The sequence below is a fragment of the Mustela nigripes genome, chromosome 4 (genome assembly GCF_022355385.1).
Source record: "Mustela nigripes isolate SB6536 chromosome 4, MUSNIG.SB6536, whole genome shotgun sequence".
In the NCBI taxonomy this organism is placed as follows: Eukaryota; Metazoa; Chordata; class Mammalia; order Carnivora; family Mustelidae; genus Mustela; species Mustela nigripes.
In genome coordinates, this window is record NC_081560.1 from 84374920 (window position 1) to 84401558 (window position 26639).

Sequence of the window (26639 nt, forward strand, 5' to 3'; positions counted from 1 at the left end):
CACTTTGAATTCACTTCTCTGCCAGTCCTACCTTTCAGAAAGTGGTCGATTTTCTGTTTGTAGAATTGCTGTTCTTCTCTCCAATCTCCTATTGGATTTGTAGGTGTTTGCAATGGTTTGATAAGCTATCTAGCTGATCTCCTGCTACCTGCTGTAGTCTCAGCTTTCTATTTCTCCACCATCTTGACTCCCCCTCCCCCGTCATTAGTTTTTGATGTAGTGTCCCATGATTCATTGTTTGCGTGTAACACCCAGTGCTCCATGCAATCCGTGCCCTCCTTAATACCCATCACCAGGCTCACACATCCCCCCACCACCCTTCCCTGTAAAACAGTTTGTTTCTTGAAGTCCACAGTCTCTCATGGTTCGTCTCCCACTCTGGTCCCCCCCCCCATTTTTCCCTTCCTTCTGCTATTGTCATCCATGCTATTCCTTATGTTCCACAAATATGTGAAACTGTATGGTAATTGACTTACTCTGCTTGACTTATTTCATTCAGCATAATCTCCTCCAGTCTCATTCATGTTGATGCAGAAGTTGGGTATTCATCCTTTCTGATGGCTGAGTATTATTCCATTGGATATATGGACCATGTCTTCTTTATCCATTCATCGATTGAAGGACATTTTGACTCTTTACACAGTTTAGCTATTGTGGACATTGTTGCTATGAACATTGGGGTGCATATAGCCCTTTTCACTATATCTGTATCTTTGGGATAAATACCCAGTTGTGTGATTGCTAGGTCAGAAACTTTTTGAGGAACCTCTGTACTGTTTTTTGAGTAGTTGTACCAACTTGTATTCCCACCAACAGTGTAAGAGGGTTCCCCTTTCTCCACATACTCTCCAACATTTGTTGTTTCTTGTCTTGTTAATCTTTGCCACACTAACTGGTGTAAGGTGGTATCTCAATGCGGTTTTGGTTTTAATTTCCCTGATGGTTAATGGTGATGAACACCTTTTCATGTGTCTGTTAGCCATTTATATGTCTTCTTTGGAGAACTGTCTGTTTATGTCATCTGCCCATTTTGACTTATTTGTTTTTTGGGTGTTGAGTTTGAGAAGTTCTTAATATATCTTGGATATCAACCCTTTACCTGTTAAAAAATTACTTTACACATTTCTAAGATCCATGAAGGCATAATTTGTCTATTACCTACTTAGAAAATCAAGCACAGGAACAACCAGTTCTTTCAGTTTTGTTATCCGCAAAAGTGAGCTGGAAACCCGTCATTGGAGGTGAACCCTGTATTGTAAGTGGGACATCTGTTTGAAACTTCTCGCGTGGTCGTGTACTACACACTGCAGCTGTTGGAATGTAGGAAGGTGCCTGTGGAGGAGTATGAGGCTGGTGTGGCACAAGGGTATTCATAGTCATGTGCAGGCTGGGAAGACCTACGCCGAGATTCTAGGTATTGCCCTTGCCGCTTCCCTGTATTTTGTGATCAGAAATCAGTAAGTTTTTATTTTATTTTTTTTTTATTTATTTAACAGAGAGAGAGATCACAAGCAGGCAGAGAGGCAGGCAGAGGGGGAGGGGAAAGTAGGCTCCCCGCTGAGCAGAGAGCCTGATATGGGGCTCGATCCCAGGACCCTGAGAGCACAACCCAAGTAGAAGGCAGAGGCTTAACTCATTGATCCACCCAGGTGCCCCAGTAAGTTTTTGTCAAAGAGATAAAGGATAGCTAGAGCTGCTGGCTCTTGGGTCCTAACATAAAGAGAGAGATGGATGAGAGGACAGTGTTTCGAGAAATAAAACTGGATACAGGAAAAAAAACAATTGACAGAATATGATTACAACAACATTGGATGACTCCAGACACAAGAGCTTTGCTTCCACTAATTCATTTTCTTTTTAAAGAACCAGAATTACTCTTCACTCTAGGAAACAGAGTTGCTGGAGGGGATGTGTGTGTGTGTGTGTGTGTGTGTGTGTGTGTGTGTGGCAAGGAGATGGGGTAACTGGGTGATGGGTATTGAAGGCACATGATGTGATGAGCAACTGATGATTATTGAACTCTAGACCTGAAACTAATGATGTACTATGTGTTGGCTAGTTGAATTTCAATTAAAAAAAAAAAAAAAGAGGAAGAAAGAGCCAGAATTGTTAACAAGGGACTTTGTTCCCCAGGGGCACTTTAATGGGGGACCTAGGGGCACGTCGCTTGTGGGGCCTCAGTCCAGAAGCTGGTTAATCTGATGCCTAGTCTTGCCCATGAATGGCTTATAGAAGTGGATGAAGGGAGTGTGAACAGGATCTTATCTGGGTACCACAGAGGCAATCTGCGGCTGGAGAGCAGGGGAATCCTCCAAGTGGCTCATTTCCATTTCTTCTGTCTTTGGCAAGAGGTTGTTATTACCAGTTTTGATCATTCCTCCATGAAATAGGTGACTCATGATTGAAGATTCCCATCCATATTTCTGTTGTCACTTCAGACAGGGCTGTACTTGTGTGATGAAGTGCACGATTCTAGAAAAGCTTTAAGATTAAAGATGCTTTCTAAAGATTAGTGTAAAACCTGTTCGATTCAGATTCTGCTAGCTCTCTGAACTCAGAATTCATTATCGGTTTCTCTGGGCCAAGACTTAAGGCCATGTTTAGAGACGCAGGGAGGTTACTAAGCAAACTAGTGGTGGGAACGGTATTTGCAAAGGTGTAACCACTGTAAAAAGCCTTTTTCACACCAGGCTTAAAAACGTTTATCGGCACTGTTATTTTTTTCACATCTTAACAACTGAGGTATAATTTACATACAGTAAAATTCACCCTTTTCAGTGTATAGTTCTCCCCGTTCTGAAAAATCTGTAACTATATAACCACTACCATAATCAAGATACAGAACAATTCCATAATCTCCCCAAATTTCTCATTCTCCATGTGGTCAAGCCTTTTCCCACCCCAGCCCATGGAAACCACTGATCTGCCCCTTTACTTGTGTCTATTTGAGAATGTCGCGTAAAGGGGATCCTGCAGAACGTAATATCTTTGACCTGACTTCTTTCGCTCAGCATGAGCTGGCTGAGATACCCCCATGCTGTTGGGTGGGTAACTAGCTTGTTCTGTTCCATGGCTGAGCACCGTCCTTCCTGCCACGGCGTGTTCATCTGTTCACCAGCTGAGGGACATTTGGTGGTTTCCAGTTTCTAGTGAGTCAGAATAAAGCCACTATAGAAACCCACATATAGGTTTTTGTGTCAACATCAGTCTTTCCCTCGTGTAGATAATTTTGGAGTGGGATGGTGGAGTTGTAGTCACTAAATGTTTCACTTTTTAAGAAACTGCCAAACTGTTTTCCCAATAGGTGTTCCATGTCTCATTTCCAAAAACAAATGAGAGTTTCAGTGGCTCTGCATCCTGACCCTTTATTTTCAGGTTGTTGTTTTGGTTTGGTTTGGTTTTTACTTCAGCCATATTGGTAGATATGTAGAAGTATGTCATTATAGTTTTATTTTTATTTTTTTAAAGATTTTGTTTATTTGTCAGAGAGAGAAAGAGTGCACACACAGGGACAGTGGCAGGCAGAGGGAGAAGCAGGCTTCCCTCGGAGCAGGGGGCCTGATGCGGGGCTCCATCCCAAGGCCCCAGGACCATGTCCTGAGCTGAAGGCAGACGCTTAACCGACTGAGCCAGCCAGGTGCCCTTCGTTGTAGTTTTAATTTGCATTTTGTTATTAGTGATGTTGAGCCTCTTTTTCTGGGCACATATGCTATTCAGGTATCATCTCTGGTACCCTCTTTTGCCCATTTTAAAAATTGGATATAAACATTCACAGAGATTATTTCATTTGATCACAACCCTGGGAGGGAAGCAGGGCAGATATCCCTCCCCAAGTCTGTATTCCATTTCCCTGAGCAGTTGAGGCTAGAATGGTGAAGTGACCTGCCCAAGTTCATGCCGAGTGCTGGGACTGGAGTTTGACACCCATTCCCCTGCTAGCTGCGGGCTGCTCTTCCTGCAGACAGATAGGGCCCCTGTCTCCTCAGCCGGACTGTCCTGTCAGTTGTGGCTTTGGGTGACTACGCCAGCCCAGGCAAAGTTACGGCAAGGTAACATCTGTGCTCGCCAGCTGTGCCATAGACATTTCCATCCCTTTCCTCCTGCAAAACTTCCCTGTGCTTTGTCTCCCTTCCCTGGAGTCTAACCCCTGGCTACTAATACATAGGGGGAAAAATTTTATTAAACAAACCTTCCTGACTTTCTTCTCTTCCCTCCTCTGAATGGGGATTTTTGCATTTTACCAGGGGCTTTTAGAGGTACCTCTTCTGTGTGTAGTAGTTTTTAAATTGTTCTGTTAGGGCTTCAGGATTCCTGAGAGATGGCCTAAAGACCAGGGCAGGTGGGTGGGCAGATGGATGGAACAGGTGATGGGGATTAAGGAGGGCAGAAGAGACCAGAGCAGGTGGGAGCGAGCTGAATGGCGAGAGGCTTTGACTCTACCCCACCTAACCAGTCTTTTGTTTTTGTTCTACAAATCGGGCTTTCATTTAATATTTTATTTGAAAAGAAGAATGTGTTTCTTTCCAAATCATGCTTAAATAACTAAACCAGTGTATTTCTCATATATCCTAAAATGCAGATATTTTACTCCTTGGGACTTACCCCTGAGCATCCACCGTATTCCCAGGTCAATCTGGGTCATCAAGATTTTACCTCGTTGAAAAATGGAGCTGAGATTCATAATCTGTACTCCCTGACACACCTCTGAGGGTTATACTAAGATAACAACCCCCTTTGGTCCCCGAGGCATAAATGATGTGGTTTTAGAATAAAAGTGAGGTTCAGAGCCAACGAATTCTTAAGAATTCTCAAGACATCTCTGGTACTAAAAGGTGATTTTATTAAAGCGCAGGGCACAGCACCCGTGGGCAGGAAGAGCTGCTGCCCCGTGACCCCGAGGAGCTGGGGCGGTGAGGACAAAGGGGGTGTTCAGAAGGGCTGACATATGGGAAAGAAGACTCTCGGGGTACTGGAGGCCTAGTTATGGTTAAGCCGAGCTGTGTATTGTTTGTTTGTTTCTCTACTGCGGGACCAACATGAAGACACAGTTGGGAGTCTTCCAGAAGTTAGGCGATTATAAATCACTAGGATGTCTGTAAACTGAGGAGGACTACTGTCCTGCAGGACTGTGATCTCTATTAGGTAACCGTTAGGGCCGCCAGGAGTGCCTGAGGAATGTCACACATGTCACCGGGAAGGGGGGTGTAGGGTGCCAGCTTCTGCCTTGTCCTTAGCTAGCCTTTTGCTCCCTTATCATTTGCTCCCTGAACAATTTTGATCCTTAAATCTTTAAGGCTGTTTAAGGTGGAAGGTCTCATCTTTTGTAACTTCTTCCTGATGAACAGGGGCATGGAGCTATCCCTACTGCCTGTGGGTCAACATGGGTCAGTTGGGGAGTGTGTAGGGGAGTTACAAAAGATGGAGGCAGACAGAGGCAGCCGAATCCCATGTTGACAGGACGGAAGTGTTTCCATGAGTGGTCAGGATCATCTGTCGACGTGAAGTCATTGTAGCTGCGCAGTCTCAGCACCAAGTAGAGAGACACTGAAGAGGGCAAAACATTAAGATTCATAAGGCTACTGTACCCCTAGGGCAAATAATACATTATATGTCAATAAAAATAATTTTTAAAAAAAGATTAGTAAGGCTATAAGAATGAGAAGTCCAACAAAGAGATCTTTAATCATTGACCATAATCCTCCTTTAAACCAGGAACTTAACCAATCACTGAGAGAGAAAGAAGGATTTTGTAGAGCCCCAATTTGGGCATTTGTATATTTTATTACTCATGGGACATTTTCGTGATAATCTGGGATGTACACACAACATTCTGTTTTGATAACTGCATATGTGCCGCCCTGTGCTGCTGTTAGAGGACATCTAAGGCCATTCTATTTTGTAGGACCACCTTGAACATCTGTGCAATTTCAATATTAAGGAAGGAGATGCTGTCTAGTGAATCACTGAGTGCCTTCATGATGTGTTTTTTTAAGGGCTTCTACATGCCAGATGACATTCTCTATCTCTACCGATGGAACATAAATGGATGTTAAGTGATCATACCATTTAAAAACAGATCGTGTCCATCTTTGCTTTTAACTGGGGAGATTAGATGGAGTAGTGATGGTTTTAGAAATGTGTTTGTGAATCTGGGCAAAACCTAAGGTGCAGTGACCTGTCCACCATGGAGGAAGCCAGTACCATAGGTTTGCTCTGCACATCCAGTGGGTTTTCCATTTGGAGCTGGCCATCTGATGCCAGGCCACCTTACCCAATCAGTAGCAAACCAGTCAGTAGCCCAGAGTACCATTATTTGGGAACATGTTTAAACCAACTGTCATTTGTATTTTCAAGAGGGGCATTTTAAATCTGGTCATCTAGAATAAGCAAGATCAGTAACCTCTGAACAGTTATGCTCTATAGAGAACTCGGTGGTCAGGTCCAGGCATAAGGGTAACTAGGTTTAAAGTCTAACAGGTTTCAAGTATTATTTCAAGCATATCTGTAAGTGTAGCCTGGGATTTAGTAAGTCGGCATCCATCATCTACTGGTGGCCTTTGGTTTCTAAGACACTCTGGACCTGATGTGAAGCCCTTATAGTCAGGGACTGTCCCATAGTGAGCTTTGAGGCTCCTTTTACCAGGAGGGCTGTTGTACGCTTAGCTAAAGACTTTACCTATAATTGTATCTCAATAGAAGTGGCTTTTAGGGTAAATATGACAAAAAAAAAATACCATTAAGAAGACCTCTTTGTTTGAGGTAAAGCATTAATATATTCATTACAAAGGATCACTGGCAAGTGGGAGAAAACTTGTCTCAGGAGATAAGGGCATCCCCAACTGCATCACCCAATCCAATTATAAAGAAAGTGGGACTATCCATTATTTTCATAAGTGTATAGTTAACCCCATGCAGTGGGGTATGTTCTGGCTTTAAAGAGACGACATCATCATCCCAGCCACACAGAACTGGTCCAGGTGCTACCTGAGCCATACAATTGTTGAGGAATTAATCCCATTTTCCAGTTGTTTAAATAATTATGTGCCCATGGGGTTCTGTTATTATCCCTACAGAATAACAAGCAAGAAGATTGTCTATATATGAGTTACTGTGGTAATGTCTCTTTAGTTTATCTCAAGTTGTCTAGCTTAGGTAAACAACAAACATTTAAAGACAATCAGATCTAGAATTTAACATCCACAAAGGGGTGTTACTGAAACAATTCTTAAATTAACTCTCTAAAACAATTCTCTAAAATAATTCTCATTTCCAGAGGTAACCAAATCAGGGCTAACTTATTTGAAAACAAGTTCAGTTTTAACAAACTTGGCCTAATTATTTACATAAGCTCAGCAAGAACAGTGAGTGATCATACAGATCTTTTAGAATATGCTTTGTGGGAACTTCTTATAAGGAATCTCTAGGTGGAACTTTTAGTAGCTTCTCCAGGCCAGAAGCCCAGCCAAGTACTTGCCATCAGACATGCCTGCAATACCTGTAGATTTGGGCTTCCTGAGGTCCCCAGAGTATCCTGAGGTTCCCGCACCTTCCAGGAAGTAACATTCTTTACTCACGTGGTGAGGCTGCTGAGAACTCTGGAAGCAAGGTGTCAGACCAACAGTTCCAAGGGGCTTTATGGCTCCAGGTTTCATAAAGTCAACCTCATTATTTAAAGCTGTTTGGTCATATCTGAGTCTGTGCATGTCTCTCAAATAAGACATTCCAGTCAAAGCCTTGGTAAAATAACCAATATTTTCAATGGTGTCCTGTTACAAGAACAGATTCTTACTGAACTTATGTAAATGACTAGGACTTCCATGGAAGAAAGAATACTTACCAAGACCTTTTGAATTTCAGAGGGTTCAGGTAGAGAAAAAAATTGAATGCTTTTACTTGTTTACAAATGAATATTTTTACATTTCTGTAAGTCACAGATATCTTAAGAAAAAGTTTCCTTAATCTGGAAGAGCAAACATTAGAGGACCAGCAATATTTCCAACAAGAGTCACAACACTATAATCTTTTCATTCATTCAGTCCCACGTTACTAATTCTGGTTTAGTTTGAATGCAGCTTTAGTTAGTTCTGGAAATTCTTACCCATTTCAGTTTTAGGATTTTCAACATATTGAATACCTGTATTTGTCCTAAAAGTCCTTTATATGAATCTTCTTGAAGATGAAACTCATTTTACAAGGGAATTACAACAATTATAAATGACAAAAACTCAGAATGGACATAGTTAAAGAGCTGAGGAGGTAAGAGTTTACAATATAGCTGGCGAGGAAATCAGGTTATTTCTGTGACACACAACACTTCAGTAACTAAAATATCAAGTGACAAACTCATTCATTAGCCTTCTACAACTTTTCTTTGCATTCAAGTTTTGTCCCAAGCCCTTTCTCTCCAAACAACCCATCTCATTTAGGACAAAACTACCTCCTTTTACCTTCAACAAAAATGCATTCCCATCAGTCATTTAGAATTTTGCACTCATTAAAAGCCTTAATCTCCAGTGCAGACTAAGGAGTAACCAATCATAAACTGTTACACCAGAATTCTTTAGATGGCAAATCTGTGAATCATTTAAGCACAAGGCATGTTTATCAACAGATTTAAATATCCTTAGTTTCTTTGCAATAAGAGGTCAGAAGCACAAACCTATGTCCAGTAATTAATGACTTAGCACTTTATCCTATGTGGAAAAGACCTAGATGTCCCGTGAATTTAATTCCATTTATCATCCAAGCAAAACGTTAAAGTTTCAGGTTACCAGTGTCTTTGAAAGCTATCTTAACAATGACCTATGAAAACTTTGAGACAATAAAACATTTTAGCTATCTTTTTGCTAACAAAGGTAACATGAGTTTGACCTTCAGAATTCCTTGATAGAATAAATGTTTCACATTTAGTGCTGGTAACTTTAAAGACATGTCTATCATAATTAAACCAGAAAACTTAACTTAGTTCAAATACTGACTTATGTTCCACCTGGGCCCACCACATTTTCAGTTTTTACCTGAGACACTGGTGGGGAAATCCGGAGTGGGAGGTGTTAGGTCCAGGGGGTGCTCTTCTTGCTCCTTGACAGTGAAGACAGAAGGAGCGGCAGTGCAGGAGGCACTGTGGATGGTATGCAGGCCACACCCAAGGTGGTACAGAAACAGGAGAAGGGGGAAACAGAAGAGACAAAGTTCTGCTGGAAGGCAGAGAAAGGGTTCCCGGTTTTAGAGCTCATCAGCTCCAACAGAGGAGCAGACACTGTGTTTTCCTGCCAACAAGGGCGGAGGGGTCAGGCAGTCCACATTGAGCCAAACAGGGAATTTCCCCCAAAACAAAGGGAGTTTCAGCAGCTTCTTGGGACTATTCTTTAAAGTCCCCATCCTGAGGGCGACTAACCCCAGTTGGTTCCAGTTATAATCATTAACCCAGGAAATGAGTGACAGGAAGCCCCCACATCTATTAGGAGGAACAGTGAGAGATAAAGTCAGAATTCCCTTTGCTAGGGATGGCCTGTGTATCCTCCAGCAACCTGGGTTTACCAGGAGGAGGCCTATGTAGATAATTATCATCCAATGCATCAGGAGGGGGTTACTAGCCAGACATATTCAGGAAACGCATTCTGCAAGAGGCCCTTAGGTCAGGGTCCTGGTGTAGAGCAGTGAAGGCCTAGGTATGAGCAATGCATGTATCCTAGGTCCACTTGCCCTGTTTCCTGCAGAGGAGACCTAACTGACAGATCCCACTGAGGCCATGCAGTGCTACAGCAGCTCAGTTGCAATCCGAATTGTTTCCAGTGGGTTAAAAGGCACTGCAAGGTAGTAGTCCTTGGGAACCAAAGAAGCCTACTGAAGCCATGCTTCCAGAAAAGTAAAGAAAGTGCATTTCCAAATCACCCCGACTTCCCTGTGCCTCCATGCAGGATATCAGAATTCCTGTGTGTCAAAAGCAGCAGGAGGCATCCCTCAAAACATTGCTATTGATCACAGTCCCGCCTTCCCGTGAAGGCATTCCTGCCCTAAAAGGGCCATAGGAGGGGTGCCAGCGTCCCTCCCCTTCCCTATTGCATACTAGGCTGCCAATGGGTATCTGGTGAATGGACTAAGATACTGTGCCGTCCTATACTCTAGAAGTTGTGTTATTGCCCTGACATTTTTAACCCATGGAAAATAGTAGAAAAGTTTTGTAAGGGGAAATTAACCCAATTTTGTAGCTCTAAGTGCTTAGTAGAGGACACTGACAAGAAACAGTAAAGACTAAAATCCATCATGGTCTAAACAACATTCCAACACACATGGCCCTTTACAGCCAATTTCCCTAGGAAACATTGCCCAGGTTTTAATTCAACCAGGTACCGATTTCAGCCGGCTCCCAGTGAAGGTCCCACCGCCAGAAGTGGCTAGACCAGGGATATGGAAGGATCACATTAGATCAATCAGGAGGAAACCTCACACGGCAATCTTAAGATTGACAGCTGTCCTGATGACTTAGGTGGCTGTCCCATGCCCAAGACAGACAGCTTTGTAAAAGAACAGGAATAAAGAGAGGGCATCAAATTTCTGGGTCTTATTACCATTCCGGCCAGGGTACTAACTTCCAGCCAAAAGGCAGACTTTTCTCCTCACCATGGAGTAGCCCTGGGCTAGAGGATTAAGCCCGAGCAATCGAAATGAAAGTGTTCAGTAAGATGGCACTCCTTGAAGGGCCCCCAGAATGAGAGTAAAGGAAGAGGAGAGAAAGTACTCACCAATTTTGCACCGAAGCTCAGTGTCTAGATGTAAAGACTCAGAGCCCCCACATTTGGGCACCAAATGCTGACGTTTTAGAAAAAAGTGAGGTCCAGAGCCGACGACCAAGTAAGAATTCTTAAGATGTCTCTGGTGCAAAAACGTGATTTTATTAAAGCACGGGGACAGGAGGCGTGGGCAGAAAGACCTGCTGCCCCATGACCCCGAGGACTGGCTAATCGATTATATACTCAGGAGCTGGGGTGGTGAGGACAAAGGGGGTGTTCAGAAGGGCTGACATATGGGAAAGAAGACTCTCGGGGTACTGGAGGCCTGGTTATGGTCAAGCCAAGCTGTGTTTTGTCTTTTCTCTACTGAGGGACCAACATGAAGACAGTTGGGAGTCTTCGAGAAGTTAGGCGATTGTAAATCACTAGGACGTCTGTAAACTGAGGGAGACTCCTGTCCTGCAGGACTGTGATCTCTATTAGGTAACCTTTAGGGCAGCCAGGAGTGCCTGAGGAATGTCACACATGTCACCGGGGAGGGGGGTGTAGGGTGCCAGCTTCTGCCTTGTCCTTAGCTAGCCATTCACTCCCTCATCATACAGAGAGGTTGGCTCAATTCTTCAGGCCTTGATCATTTCCTTCTGTTTACTCCAGGGCACTGACTAAAGAATGTATTTTTCTACATGGGTCGTGATGTGGAAAAAAGTTGAAAAGCACCTAAATAGAGTAGTGGTTTGGGACTGGGCTCTGGAGTTATGCAGTCAGTCGTCCTCACATATCAGCTGAGTCTCACATATCAGTCGTCTCACATATCAGCTGAGTGGTCCTGACACATTGCCTAATGTATCTAAGCCTCAGTTTCTCCATCTGTGAAGTGGGGATAACAGCACCAGATGCCTCAGAGCTGCTGAGATTTAAAGGATCACGTATAAGACTCAGCTGGCACAGTTCCTGTGAAGGCTGAAGCCCTCCGTAAATGGTAGCCCCATCAGCAATAGGTCCATTAGCCCTGAGATTTGCCCCTTCAGCACCAGAGGTCAAGTTTGCCACAGGTTTACTCCTGTACCTTGGATCACTCTCGAAACAAGTATAAATATGAAGCATAGATAAGCATATACGGTCACAATTTTTAAAGGTATTGATGTTTGTAAACCTCGTTTACATCTCTGTGGTAACAAAGGTGATACAAATACATGTTTGAATGCTATTAACAATGCCTCCAGATAGGAAACAATGCTTGAGCAAGAGCAAAAAGCAAAGGAAAATCATTAATTTGTTCAAAAGTTTTTTAAAGGCACATTTTTCTTTGTTATTTTGTTACAAAAAGCAGTCACTTTAGTGATGCTTCAGCAGATCCAACGAACCATTCATTAGGGCTTGGGCCCATCCTTAAAAGATTTTTCTTTTGAACACCTAATGACTTCACATTATTGTCCTTTGATCTACTCTAGTCATTTTTTGTATTTTTCTGTAATATTCTAAATTAGATGAGAATATAATTCAGTATAATCACATCAGTATTCTCCAACCCAGCCAACTGTAGGTTGCAACAAGAAAGGTTTTTATGAGAAGGAAGAACACTTACCACTTCCATGAATCTCTTTGCAGAATAATTTCACTCATTTGAGCAGTAAAAGTAGGTCTTGAACTGACTCAATGTTTCCAATATCTAGTAGGAGTATTTCCAGATCGGTCTGGGTCAAAGTGTGATACTGTGAGGGACATTTTAAAAATACACAGCCTTATCCCTGCCCTTAGGAAATCTAATTTTCTTATCCTTCGATTCCGCTCATGTTTCCAGCATGTTCACAAATCAACACCCTCACCGTGGTGACTGCCCTTCTGTGTCCAAGGTTCAGACACAAATGGCAGTCAGAGCCTCCACTTAGAATAACGATGGATCGGCCTCTGACAGAATCGCTTTTGATGGAGGATTCTATGATACTAACCCAGAAGCAAAGATGAGCCCGGTTGGCTCAGTCAGTTAATCATCTGCCTTCGGCTCAGGTCATGATCCCAGGGCCCTGGACTCCCTGCTCAGTGGGGAGTCTGCTTCTCCTTCTCCCTCTGCCTCCCCCCACAGCTTGTGCTCTTTCTCTCTCACTCACTCTCACTCTGTCTCTCTCAAATAAATTAAAAAAAAAAAAAATAGAGGCTAGCAAATTAGTCCAGTGACAGTGTTTGAGCTGAGTTTGTAGAACATCACCCAACTGAAAAAGTCATTCAACAACCCTGATCCACCCCGACCAGCTACAGAGCCTGGAACAAGTTACTTAACCTCTTTGTGTCTCAGTTTCCTCATCTGTAAAATGTACAATTTACAGAAATTTACTGTAAAATGTACAATGTACAATGTACAATTGGGTCAATACATTAGAAAAGTGACTGGCATCTAGTTAGCCCCTCACTGGATGTTAGCTGTTGCCATTATTCACCATACAATACTGGTAATACTACTGTTACCTCCCTGGCCGCGCTTATCCAGAAGGCAGCCTTTAGGCTCTGTGTCCCAGCCCTGTACTAGGAGGAGGAGAGAAGTGCAGAGCCTTGGGGGACCCGTCAGCCCAGAGCTGAAAGCCCCAGGGCTGTTAGGTGAGGTGTGGGGTGGGAGACAGACCCTCCTTCCCCTGCAGCAGTCCCTGGCTCCCTTCTAACCCGTCTCCCTAGCCCTTCAGCACAAGATAAAGCGAACTCTTCCTTGATTCCAGTTATATTTTCCTCTGCACAATTTCTTGCTGGAGATAAGCGCCACCTAGAAAAACCAATAATGCAGATACTCACTTACTACAGTAAGTAGTCTATTCCTAGTGGGTCACCTCTCTGGTTACTGTCGCTTGAGTTATATTCCATAAGGAAACAAGCTATTGAAACACCAGTAGATGAAGATTTTTGGTTTGTTTTTTAATCTCAGGCATAGCGAGATTACATAGACGACTACATTTTATTTTTCAATATTGCCGAGTTCCTACAAGATAATTCAAGAGATCATACATCTTTCAACTCAAATATAATAGTATATATGTGTATATGATTTCTGTACAGATATACTATTAATATCTATTATGTATTAATCAGCCCATTTTCTAGGGCAGATCCATATTGGCTAGAAACAACAAGAAGGGGAAGAAACCTGGTCTTAACTTAGGACAGGGACCTGCTTCTCCCCCCAGCAGTGTGTGAGATATTTAGGATCTTGCCTGTGGTTCATCCAAACATTCACCGGCACAGTGACTAATGAGTCCCCAGACATGAAGCTCCTTTAAGTAAAGTCATTACATCATCATGGCTGAGAAGATTAACAAGGGAAAGAACATCTGTGAAAAGTCAGGGGAACTTAACTGCCTGTTTTCCGTCCAGAGCTTCTCTCTCTCTCTCTCTCTCTCTCTCTTTCTCCACCCCAGGGGCCACTGATAAAAGCCAAGACCTCTTCCCAGTGCCCTTTCTGTTGCTCGGGCCCTCCCTCTGCACTCCTGCCCCCAGTGTATTTATTTCCTCTCGCACTAGCATTTCCCCCACCTTCTTCCCTCTGGAAACTGATAGAAATCATAGATACAAACCTATTTTTGCTGATTATTCTCTAAATGAAGATCTTCTCTGAAGTGTTCGCTCAAGTAGGCATTTGGTTTCAAGTCTTCCGTCTCTGTCTGTGGAACAGATTGGTCTGTTCATCAGTATTCCCAGAGCACTTATTACTGTGTCAAACACTCTGCTGGGTAGGAATTCCCACTATGCTAAACAAGACCACTGTGGCCACTGCCCTCATGAAGCTTTCCATCTAGTAGCTGAAGCCGAGACCAACTGAATAAGCGGGCAGATATGTAATTGTCAATTATAAGTACTATGAGGAGATAAAATCAAGATGCTCCTGAGGACAGCAGAATATCTACCTTGGATTGGGGGCGATATTTAAGAGTCCTAAAGAATAACAAAAGAACCCACCGTATGAAGAGCTGGGCAGAGAACCTTCTGGGCTAAAGAGTCAGCAGTGACCTCCCAGAGTAGAGAATGCGCTCAGTGCATTCAGGAACTTAACGGAGACCATGGTGGGTGGAGAACAGAAAATAAATAGAGATAAATAGAGAGGAAGCTCCGGAGGCTGGCAGGGGCCAGTTCCTGCCAGTTTTCGTGGATTTTAATCTAATAGCAGTAAGAATCCCCTGTAAGTTTCAAGCGAAGGAATGGCATGATCTAATTTGTGTCACCAAGAGGTTGTTGTGGGTTTTGTGTGGAGAATCGTTAGAGGTAGGCAAGACCAGGAGTAGAAAGAAGAGTGGATTATTGGAGCTGCCCCTGTGAGAAACAGCAGCATGGCAGGCGCATCCCTTGGGTAAAGTAACCAGGTTAGCTGTCCTGAGCTCCGAGCTCAGGAGAGTTACAGTATCCTACACGTAACTTCTCCTGCCTGAACAACACTGAAATTCGTTGTTTGAATTCTCTGTCTTGAACAGTCTCACTAAGGGTCTAGTTAAGATGTTCACAGTATGGCCTTCTTTTCACTGGTTATCTTGGGCAGCCCACGCTGGTTGCGTCCGTCTAGGCCCTGCCCGGGGTCTTGACCTTGGGTGGTGAAAGGGAAGACAAACCTTAGTTGACAAAGTCCACATGTCCTTGAAGCTAAGACTAGTTAAGACTTGCGGGCAGATCGCATCTGTGAGGGAGAGAAAGGAATCGAGAATGACTCCAGGTGATGGTTTCGGCGCTCACCAGGATGGGGAAATAAGGAAATAGTGCAGAAAAATGAAAACTGTTAAATCACTTACGTGAATGTCCATCCTTTAAATCCTGTTACTTTAGGATCCAGCTCATTGTAACTTTTGACTTAGTACTCTCAGTTGGTCCTGGCTGGGACATTTTAGCTTTCAGTTTGTCCCACTAAGAACTGAATGATCTATAAACAAATACTTGAGAAATCGTTTTACAGTAAGAGTATACTAGATCTTTGTATTTTGACTGATTTCACCTCCTTGTTTACTGTCACGAGTAAGATGTGCGGAAATAGATGCTAACCATTCTGTTCCGTGATGATGGGGTCTGCTTCCTGCTGGGCCGCAGCGCCCACGGAGCATGTCCATTTCACACGCTTTGATCCTATTTGCAAGGCATCCCAACAGGAAAATTTTCTCAGTAAGTAAGAGAGTAAAGAAACCCAGTGTTTTACTCTTGGCTGACCCATTTTGTAATCTTGGTCAAATTACTTAACCTCTCTCTGCTTCAGTTCCTCCTTCAGGAAATGGTGTGAATAATATCAACCTCTCCGTATCTCACAGTAATTCAAGGCCAGCTAATTGACTCGGCCACCCGTGATGGAATTGGCAGAGGTGGGCGGGGGAGGGGGGGATGTTGGGAACAGATACTAAAATGTGACATAGCATTACCATGGTCTGAGTTAGAGACTACCATAGCACAGCTACCCTCTAGTGAGGCCTTTTGAAGACCGCTGTTAACTCTTTCAGGCAACATCTTCCTACATGAAGGAGTCGCCACGGTCTATCATTTGCTATAACAGTTTGATTTTCAAATTCTAGCCCAGTCAGAAGCAGAACATACTCCAACTTTCAACAAAAACATTTGCATTTAAGGATTTTTGATAGCCTTGAAGTAGCCAAGGCTACCTGGGGTAGAGCAAAACCACACCTGGGAATCACAGCAGATGGGAACGGCCGATTGACTGCCCTTACTCAAAACCTCACCTACAAGTATGCTAGTTAGTGGGGGCAGCTGGTGGGACTCAGAAGAGAAATCTGACTCAACTATTTGTAAAAAATCGTTATAATCCTCCCATTGGCAAGTGCTTTTCCCTTTGAAAGTGCATGTCTTATCTCTACAAGGTAAACATTTCATCCTCACCTTATAAAAGGAGAAAATGAGGCTCAGAGAGATCAAGTAGTTGATCCAAAATCACATCTTGGTAAATGCCAGAGGCAGGATTGGATTCCAGGTCTTCTAATGCTTTTCCAGGACTTTTTACTCACTATGTGAACATGATAATAGATATATCTCTGAAAAGAAGGAAGAGAAGAACACTGAGCCCTAAATACTCCCTTCAAATATCACATCAAAGGAGGAACTTTTTATAATTGATTTGCTATTGTACAGGTGACCCAGAATTTTTGGAACTATCAACCCCACTGCCTTCTTCCTCTCCTTATCGCTTTATAAATCAGCATCAAAAGTACTAAATAAGAATCCTCAAATTTTAAACATTCACGGACTGAGTCTGAATAAGGGCCTCTAATTGTGTCATATAAAGTTACAGTGGCAGGAACTGATTCACAGGCACTAAGGCTGGTGTGTGGGGCTGAGTCTCTCAGCTGGTGAGGAGCCTCTCCTGCCACCCAGCATTCAGACATCAGTGTGGTTTCTTTGTTCCTACTCATGAGCATATGCTCTGTGAAGAGAACTGACACTCTAGAAAGCTATTTCAAAATTTGAGGATTTCCAAAGGTCTTGGGACATATTTCTTACAGATTATCAAGGGATGACTGTATTGGGTTTTCCTGCTTTAATTTTGATTTAGTAGCTAGAAGCTCAAGGGTCACGTTAGTGTTCATAGTAGTCACTAACTCATCTCAGATTCCTAACACGTCTGTCCTCCTACTTGGCTTCTGACCAGCTTTTTAAAAAAAAATTCTCATTTTTATCATTCTCTTTTGTGTTTTGTTGTACATTGTCTCAGACCCTTTCTCAAAGTAGGGAGATTGGAAACCCCAAATAAATGTTGAAATTAGGCTTCCTAAAAAGAATCATTTATCTTAGTCTGGCCCTGCTATCCTGTCAGAACTACCGAAAAGAATTAAGGACAATGATTTCCAAAACACAAGAGTAAATGTTTTTTGATGACTTTATCCAAATTCTGAGACTGTCTGGTGGTGATTATGCTTTGAGTGACATCTAATGGTTGAAAGTCACTGTCCCAAACTTCTTCCAGAGGACTCAGACCAGTGTTTCTCAAAGCTCAGTTCTTGGACCACCTTCAGACTCAGCAGGGTGCCTGGTAAAAATGCGAGGGAATTCCTGCCCCCCCCTCCCCCGCCGAGCTCCTGAAATCTCTGCAAGCCGCCCCCGGGGAATCTGTATTTTTCACAACCAGCCCCGGGTGATTCCGACATGGAGTTTGAGAACCACTGATTCAAGTGCTGCCAAGCTAGATACCCACACCGGGCTGTCAGATCTGAAGACACCCCAGAGAGTTAGTAAGGGCCAAGGCGAACGGATAGATTGGGCCCCGCCTTAGCAATGCTCATCCTGATTCATCAACGAGGGAAGGAGGTGGGGGGGTGGGACACAGAACCGCCGCCCCCGGGGTGGGGCGCGGCGGGCTGCCCCGTGGGCAGTGAGGGTGGGAGTGGCGATGGCTCGGGACCCTGAAAGCAGTCGCCCCTGGCCGCCTGCTCTCGTCCCTACGGTAGCGAGGGGTCGCGGGAGCGTGCAAGGGCTGTGCGGCGCGGCTCCTAACGCCTGTGCTTCCTGTCCCACAGACGAACCCAACTCCTGGAGTTCTCCCGCTGCCGCCTCCCCAGGTCTGCCGGAAGTAGGCGTCTCCCTCGAGGACGTCCTCTCTCCATTCTCTCCATCACATCCAGCCCCACCCTCCGACCCTTCCCACCAGATAGGCCCAGACCCAACTTGGGATATCAAAAGGGAACACGACGTTAGGAAACCAAAGGAGCTTTCAACCGGCGGCCAGAAGAAGCAGCGCCTCGGGGAGCAGAGGGAGCGCTCGGCGAGCCCGCACAGGGCCGCTCGGCCGAGGCTCGAGGACGCGCCCGGCGGCCAGGGGCGGGAGGCCGGCAGGTCCTCCTCGGAGGCCAGGGCGCCCGGGCCCGCGGCGGCGGACGCGGCGGACGCGGCGCGGGCCGGCGGGAAGGAGGGGCCCCGCACCTCGGCGGGCCCCGAGCTCGGCCGGCGCGAAGGCCCCGGGGCTGCGCCTGCGTTCGCGGGCCCGGGCCGTGGCGGTGGCGCCGAGCGCCCGGGCGCGCGGGAGGCGGAGGGCAGGGCGGGCGCGCGCGCGGGGCCCCGGCAGGGCGCGCGGCCCCCGGGGGGCGCCCCCACGCGCAAGGCCGCCGTGGCGCCCGGGCCTTGGAAAGTGCCCGGCTCCGACAAGCTGCCGGGCGTCCTCAAGCCGGGCGCCTCGGCTGCGGGCAGATGAGCCGCGCGGCAGCAGCCCGCCGCCCCGCCTCGACGCCTGCAGGCCGTTCTTCTTAGGTTCCGTCTCACGGCGTTTTAATTTATTTTCACTGTCACACGCATAGATCCACGAGGCACCAAGGCCTGGGAGCATCGATGTCAAGTCCCACGTGTCCAGCGAGCATGGGCGGCACGGCGTCCACGCGCAGACCTAAACTGATCCTAAAGCCCTCGGTTCCATTGTGGGGGCTTTGGCAGCTATGGAAGAACCAAAATAACGTGAAGAACATCACAGAGAGACGGTGCAGTGTAGCTTTAGTTTAAAAGAAAAAAAAAATTTAAAAGAAAGAGAAAAAAAATTTTTACCCCCACTGCATGAAGGATTTGGATGCTATCCAAACTCTAATATCAAGAAACTGGACAAGTTAAGAGCAATCACAAACTGGAATATCGCCTTAAAAATCAAACTGCACGGAGCAAGCTGAAACTGAGACAAGATTATATCTTTTAATTGATCTAAAGAGTTGTAAATAAATTGTTCTCGACATATCTAGACAGGGGTTAAAAGGTTTCTTTGAAACATTCGGAACTGTTCGCCCATGACATGTTTCCATGGCTCACCCGTGGCATCCATCACCGGTATTAGCAGCAACGTTCCCTGCATACCGCAGGACGAGTTAGAAATCTAGTGAATTCATTGGTGTGATGCCATTTTTACTGCCATTTCTGTGATCAAATCATATTTCTGTACATTTTCAGTGGTAGAAAAAAAAAGGTTTAAAAAATTGTATCTTAGGGAACAGATTGCCATAAGTCAGAATTTTGCAGTTTAGCTCATAGATCTTAATTGGTTTTCATCTAAAACATGCATTTTATAATTGAAGGACCACAATTTGTTTAATCAAGATTGGCAAGGCTGCAGTTTCTTTATGAAGAGGCTTTCCTATTGTCTCAGGCTAGCAAAGATAGTAGCTTCTTTGACAGCAGTGTTCTATTTCACTTACTTTATTGTCTTTTTTAAAACCCACTTTCCGGGATTTCATTTTCACTTTGATAGAGCAGAGGCAAAGTGTTTCTCCTGTATTTCTCAGATTATAATGGATCCCTAATATTCAAAAATCATACAATGGCCAATTTATTTTCATAAAAGAACGTGAGCCTTTTAGCATTCTTTTCTGTTTTATCTTACCTTATTGTTTCTCCTTTTATTTTCATTTGGTTTGCTTTTTTGTCTTTGTAGTCTTTGCCGTTTTTAAATTTCTTTAGCAGCTTCTAAATGCTTCTGTTTATCTTCATTGATCTGTGGTTGATCCCCTGGCAGAATACTAAGGCTTGCCTTTCTTCCCTGCTCTTTTAATATTCCTTTGTAAAATGTTACCTTCAGTTAATTATCCATTGGTACTTATTGTAGCTACACATATTAAAAGGCAAACTGCTTCTGAGGGCAGTTTCTTTTTTTAATTTGTCCTGAATGAATGAGGCTTCATCCTTCCCAGATACTGGCCCTTACAGGAGTTCAAATGCAAATAAGCCTCACCTCCCTGAACTTGTAGTCAAATAAGTAAAACAGGAGATCAGGTCCATCACCCAAGGTCACACATAATAGCCTCCCTCCGTTGACTTTCCATCTTTGTAAATTGCAGTAACCTGAGCACTAGCCATTTAATTTCCATCAGGCATAGGAGTAGTTCAGTTGTTTGACAAGAGGAGAATATGGTCGAAAGCCTCAAGTGAAGCTTGAGCAGCCTGTAAAAGCAATTGCCAAAAATGGAATCCATTCATCATAAACAAAAGCACAAACACATGTAGCAGTTTACAGTACTTTTTGGTTTAATCTCAATTAGTCTTTCTCCCCTGGACTAGAAATCCAGTATAGTTTGCCATTAATTTATTGAATCTGGTTTTGGACAATGCTTCTGTAGTGTAGCTGCACGTCCCGGTACTGTATCCTCTGACCTTTATTTTTCATGTGTTACAAAAGGATAAAAAAGTTGAGATTACGCTTGCATAAACTCTAATTTGCACAGTTCACAGCTACTACTTGTGCAGTAATTGCTTTATGCGGCTGTAATCCATAACCTGTGAAGACAGCACATCATCTAAATCCCATTCCAAATAATATTTCTGTGTAGTGTTAGCTGTGAATTTACCTTGTACAGCTGTATCTCTATAAATATAATTCCATGTATTAATAGTCACAGAAAGACTGTAAGTGAGCAACTATTTTTATGAAACGCACCACTATGGATAAATTAACTTTTACAGAAATCTTGTTTACTGTATGATATTCTAAAACACTGTCAAATAAAATATATATCCAAAAACCTTTTCTTTTTCTAACTATATAGGCTGTGTGTTAATTTGAAGTAACGAATTACTGGGAGTTAATTTTTTCAAACTGCGGTTTTCGTAGTTTTTGTGGGGTTTTTGTTGTTGTTGTTTTGGGGGGTTTTTTTGAGTGGAAATTTAATGCCCTCAAACAGGACTTTTTTTCAAACTTGAATCTAAAGGCAGTGGAATTATACAGGAAAAACAAACCAACAAACCAAAAACCACAAAAAACAAACTTTTTTCTTTTCCCCAAGTAAATGGAGAGTTTTCTCAAAGACACTCTATTCGGTACTTGCCTGTTGGCTAACTACATCATTTATGAACTGGTAGTATGCTTCTGTTGCTTGCTATCCTGAGTGATGTACTGTGCCTTTTTTTCAAAAAGGATTTTGGACATCCATCAACAATTAATCCCATCACATTTTTTTCCTTTTTTTTTTTTTTTAGATTTTATTTATTTATTTGTCAGAGAGAGCGAGCACAGGCAGACAGAGAGGCAGGCAGAGGGAGAAGCAGACTCCCTACTGAGCAAGGAGCCCGACGTGGGACTCGATCCCAGGACGCTGGGATCATGACCTGAGCCAAAGGCAGCCACTTAACCAACTGAGCCACCCAGGCCTCCCCATTTTTTTCCTTTTAATTCTGAATTTTTTTTCCTGTAAAATCCTAAGGAGTTTATGCAGAAGCCAATACTTATTGAACAGTAGTGCAGAGGTCCAATATGAATGTCTGAATATGGCCTGTGCAATGTATCACAGTGCAGACACTGGGAAGAAGAGAGGTCTGTACTAGGAGGGCGAGAACCCCCCCATCAGAGAGATCACAGTCCACAGAGACAGCTTTCAATCCTAGTCCTCTTGGGACTTCCCACTGATATCAGTGGGGGGCCTAACATTCCCAAACTGACCGTTTTTACGCCACTATTGATTTTTTTTTTTAAAAATTAAGTATATGCCACTTTTAGAAAAGGGAAAAAGCTGACATGAAGTGTGCAATCAAGCACAAAAGCAAAGGTATTTGTAATAAATATAAATCATTCTTTATGAATGAATCAAAGAGGCCTGGGGCACGGCAAAAAAGCAGGAGACTTATAAAACAATGTGGTTAACAAGATGGGGTGTAAATGTTAATGATGCACAGCTAACTACTATTTTAAAAGAAAAAAATATAAACATCATTAGGCCATCAAAGAGATTAGAATTCAGAGACCGAAGGGATTCGAACAGGGACACAGCAGAAGTACGCTGAGGCCAGTGAGGCACCCGCCTGGACAAGGGCCTTACCTTGAATCAAATGGCTCCAAGGTCAGGCAGGAAATAGGAGAAAATGGAGAGAGCCAGGTGGGGACTGGGCCAACGGACAGGCATGTCCCTCCTCTAAAGCTGTCATTTTGTCAGGTCCAAGTCCACTCCGGAATAGACTTTCAGTTTCTCAAGAGAAGAAAAAAAAAATCAGCTTTTTATTTGAAATTTTGTGGTTTTTATGGTTTGACAAGCTTAATTCGTGTTTGTTTTTTTTTTTAAAGATTTTATTTATTTATTTGACAGAGAAAGAATGATCATAAGTAGGCAGAGAGAGAGGCAGAGAGAAAGGAGGAAGCAGGCTCCCTGCCAAGCAGAGAGCCTGACTCGGGGCTTGATCTCAGGACACTGAGATCATGACCCAAGTTGAAGGCAGTGGCCCAATCCACTGAGCCACCCAGGCACCCCTTAATTCGTGTTTTTAAGAAACACTGAGCAAGAAGACAAAACACTACGACCACAAACCACCTGCAGACCAGGTCTGGCTCACAGGCCCCCGATTTGCAGCCTCCGTCTTAGAACCACAGCCAGACTTTTAGCAGAGAACCTCTAGCTTGCTTTTATCGGGGTCTGATTCACTTTTCAAGCGTGGATCATACAGAACCCGGAGATGGAAAAACGTGCAGCTCTTCCATCCACACGTGCCGGAATAACTGTGTTTAGTTCACTTCATTGGGCACCAATTAAATGTGGTAAAGGGTATGGTTATGATTATTAAGGCAATGCTGTGGTGGTCGGCATTTGGGTATAAACAAGGGAGCAACGTCTCAGAATTAAGCCGTCCCCTTGCCGGCCACTGGGGGGCGTATCACCCAGACAGCTCAGTTACAGGAACTCCAGAGAAGCGTAAGCGTGTCTTACCACTTAGCGGAGAGTAACCGGCATCCACACAGGAGGGTCAGCTGGGTTTTTAAGAGTTCCAATAGTTTGATGGGATCGTTCCTTTGATGAAACTGCCTCTCAGAGAGCGATTTCACCTGGTAGAAGCTGGGAATCTTGGGAAGGCAACAAAGTGACCATTGACTTTCCTTCTTTGGGGGAAGGTCCGTTCTTGAAAAGCCTAACAAGGTGTATCCGTGTGATTTCATCCCGGGGCAAATATCTTCACACTGAGAAGCACCCGTTCCTGGGGTACAAAGAGACGTTTTAGGGCATGCACAGGCAGGGAGAACTTCGGTGAAATTCACTTTCAGAAATTCAACTTCTATTTTTATGCATTTCAAACCCAGAGACGACCAGTTCCCCATCGCCACCTGCCCAGTCCAAGGTGCCTTTCCATTAGAGAAGCAAGGTGGGCTTCTCATCCATCCCGCATTTCACTCGGGTACATTACCTCGGGGTGTAAAAAAGACGATTGGAGAACGCCGCCCTCCTGCAAGAGAATAAAGAGAGAAAAGTAGAGCATCTGTAAGAAATGTTCAAGTGGGTAATGCCTACCTTCCTCCAGAAGCTCTGAGAGAGTTTCCATCTAAAACTTAGCGCCCACGTTTATTTGAATTTGAAAATAAAAATCACACTTTTTCTGAGCGAATGTGTAATGGCTATTCATCTGGCTTGGCCACAATGAATGGCTTTGCCCATTGGGTTATGTGGCAGGTGTTTTCCACATATTAACGGGTTACCCGTCTGCAAATGCAAGGCTTAAATAGACATATTTAAAGCATGCATACAAGAGAAGATACATCCTTTGCAAGAAATTTGTGGTAAAAAAATGCAGGTGTTAATTTTAAAATGAAATGAGGTCTAGACTTTTATAAAAACTATTTCAGGGGCTACACATGCTAACAAGGTCCCTCCATAAGACAAACCGACTTAACTCGGTTTCATAAATGTTTACAAAGAGTGTGGAGTGTCTGCATCTAAAAACCATTACCGGGAACAGAACTCAGCCTGTAGTCTCCGAGTGCCTACCATCTAGTTAGGAGACCAAGACAACTTAACCCAAGACAGAGTGGGATTAGGTAGGATGTGGGAATAGTTGTCATCCGGGATATGTGGCGTTTTAGTTGGATTTGAAGGGTGGGCGGGCTTTCAAGAGGCAGATGAGGTATAAGGGCGAGAACAACATGAGCAAGGTCAGAGTTAAGGAACTTAGAGATACGTTAGAGAAACCATGAATGGCTCATTTTGACTAAAACTGTGTGTGTGTGTGTGTGTGTGTGTGTGAGGGAGGGAGGGAGGGAGAGAGAGATGGAGGGAGGGGCAAAAGGAGGAAGAAGATTAAACAGGTAGTTTCAGGCAGATAACAAATGCCATTAGGAACATTTGGGAGTTGGTAAAAGCTTCTAAGCAGAGAAAAGATAAAATCAGCCCTTGGTTGTGGGAGGAAGTCCTGGCAGTCCTGTCCAGGGTGAAGTGGAGGAGGGAGGCGCTGGCAGGGGCTAACATCAGGTGAGAAATAAGGAGACCTGAGCCCCCAGAATGGAGGGGAGAGACAGGAGGGCTCGAAGGAGGGAGAAGCCGCAGGCCTCCCTGACTGACGGGATGCAAACTCAGGGACAATCACGGACTCCCAAGCCTGAGTGAAAAGAAGGTGAGGGGAGGACTGATCTAGAAGGGACGTTATTTTTTTGATATACAAGGGGTGAGGGGTTCACAGGTCGCCCCGATGGAAATACTCATCCAGCCAATAATCGTAGACTTAAAAGATGGACATGCGCCAAAGAGAATGATGTTCAGATGAGAGACTGAGCCTAAGGTCAGACTTGGGCACCAACTCCCCAGAGCCTTGCTGCGACTCACTCCCAGGGATGGACATAATTGACTGAGATGGAACCGTTTGGGAGGGGAGATGTCCTACGCCTTATAAACACATCCACATACGTATCAGCATGCAGAGCGCATCGGTACAGAAAGCAAGGAGTGCCTGGTTAAAGCCTCTGCCTTCGGCTCAGGTCATGATTCCAGGGTCCTGGGATTGAGCCCCACATTGGGCTCTCTGCTCAGCAGGGAGCCTGCTTCCCCCCTGTCTCTCTCTCTCTCTCTCTCTGCCTGCCTCTGCCTACTTGTGATCTCTGTCTGTCAAATAAATAAATAAAATATTTTAAGAAAGCAAGCAAGCAAGCAAGGATTCTGGAAAGGTTTGCCTTCTACCTAACGTCCAGGAGCCACTGGGAAAGATGTGAGCCGTGGTAGGATCTGAGTCCTTAAGAGAATGAAGAGAAAGAAAGTGAGCAGCGAGTGGTTCATGGAGAAATTCGCAGAAGGAAGACTTCAAAACCGATAGTCCTGTCCACACATTTTGCACAGATTAAACATTAGCAGGGGTCGTACGACTCCGTGGCATACCTTCCAATTACTCCTGTGTTATCTCTTATTAGTGGGAACCACTGGATTCTGGCTTCTTGATCTGGATTGCCACCTTGGAGATGCCTTTAGTGGTGCTTCAAAGCAAGTTCATGTGGGCGAATGAGTAGGATAAAAACCAAGAAAATATATGTATGGTGTATATATGCACACATCATGTATATCTGTGTATGTGCACACACACACACAAACTCACACGTGTACACCCACATGTGACTTGCATATGAACCCAGGGACTCTAACTGCAATACTCTTAGTGTGACAAAATAACACACAGACCCCCAAAGTACATAAAAACCTACTAATAACTTACTCAGTTTCAAAGCAGGCACATGTGTAGTCATCATCTAGGGACCCTGACCTGAGCCTGGCAAATAGTGAATATTTGCTATATCTACATTTTTTTATTATTGTTATTATCAACTGAGGGATATGTAAACATTTTCAGTGATGCTAGAAGTCTCAATATTTATGGACTGTTAGCCATGTGCCAGGCAGAGCGCAGAGGTCTGAGAAGGTAACCTCACACCAGGCAGGCCATCCCCACCGGACACGGAGCTTACAGTGTCTGAACCGCCAGGAAGGTAAATGATTCACATGCAAAGTGCAACAGGCTCTCCGTTTACAAAGAAGGAAATACTCACCCAGCCAATAGTCACAGACGAAAGATGGAGATGCCCCGTCAAAGCAGCCTGATGCATGTGAGACGTAGGCTGGCTTCATGGAATAAGAGCCACAAAGGAGAAGTGAAGGAGCCAGAGGTGGTCCAGTGCAGGGACTGATGGGGCGCAAGGGCTGGCGTGGAACATGGCGGCCGGGCTAGGGGTCGAATGGGCGCAGG

The 26639-nt window shown here is 44.3% G+C and overlaps 1 protein-coding gene across 3 annotated transcripts in view; it reads left to right on the top strand.

Annotated features, from left to right (window-relative positions):
* MAGI2 (membrane associated guanylate kinase, WW and PDZ domain containing 2) overlaps positions 1-21205 on the top strand; it is a 1345167-nt gene extending 1323962 nt beyond the window's left edge. For 2 of the 3 annotated variants that reach the window (XM_059396960.1, XM_059396961.1), the window contains one exon: positions 18212-21205. In XM_059396960.1, the coding sequence (XP_059252943.1) occupies positions 18212-18882 (671 nt within the window). In that variant the 3' untranslated portion in view covers positions 18883-21205. The remainder of the gene's footprint in view (positions 1-18211) is intronic. The other variant, XM_059396962.1, reaches the window with a different exon arrangement.
* Positions 21206-26639: the final 5434 nt, after the last annotated feature.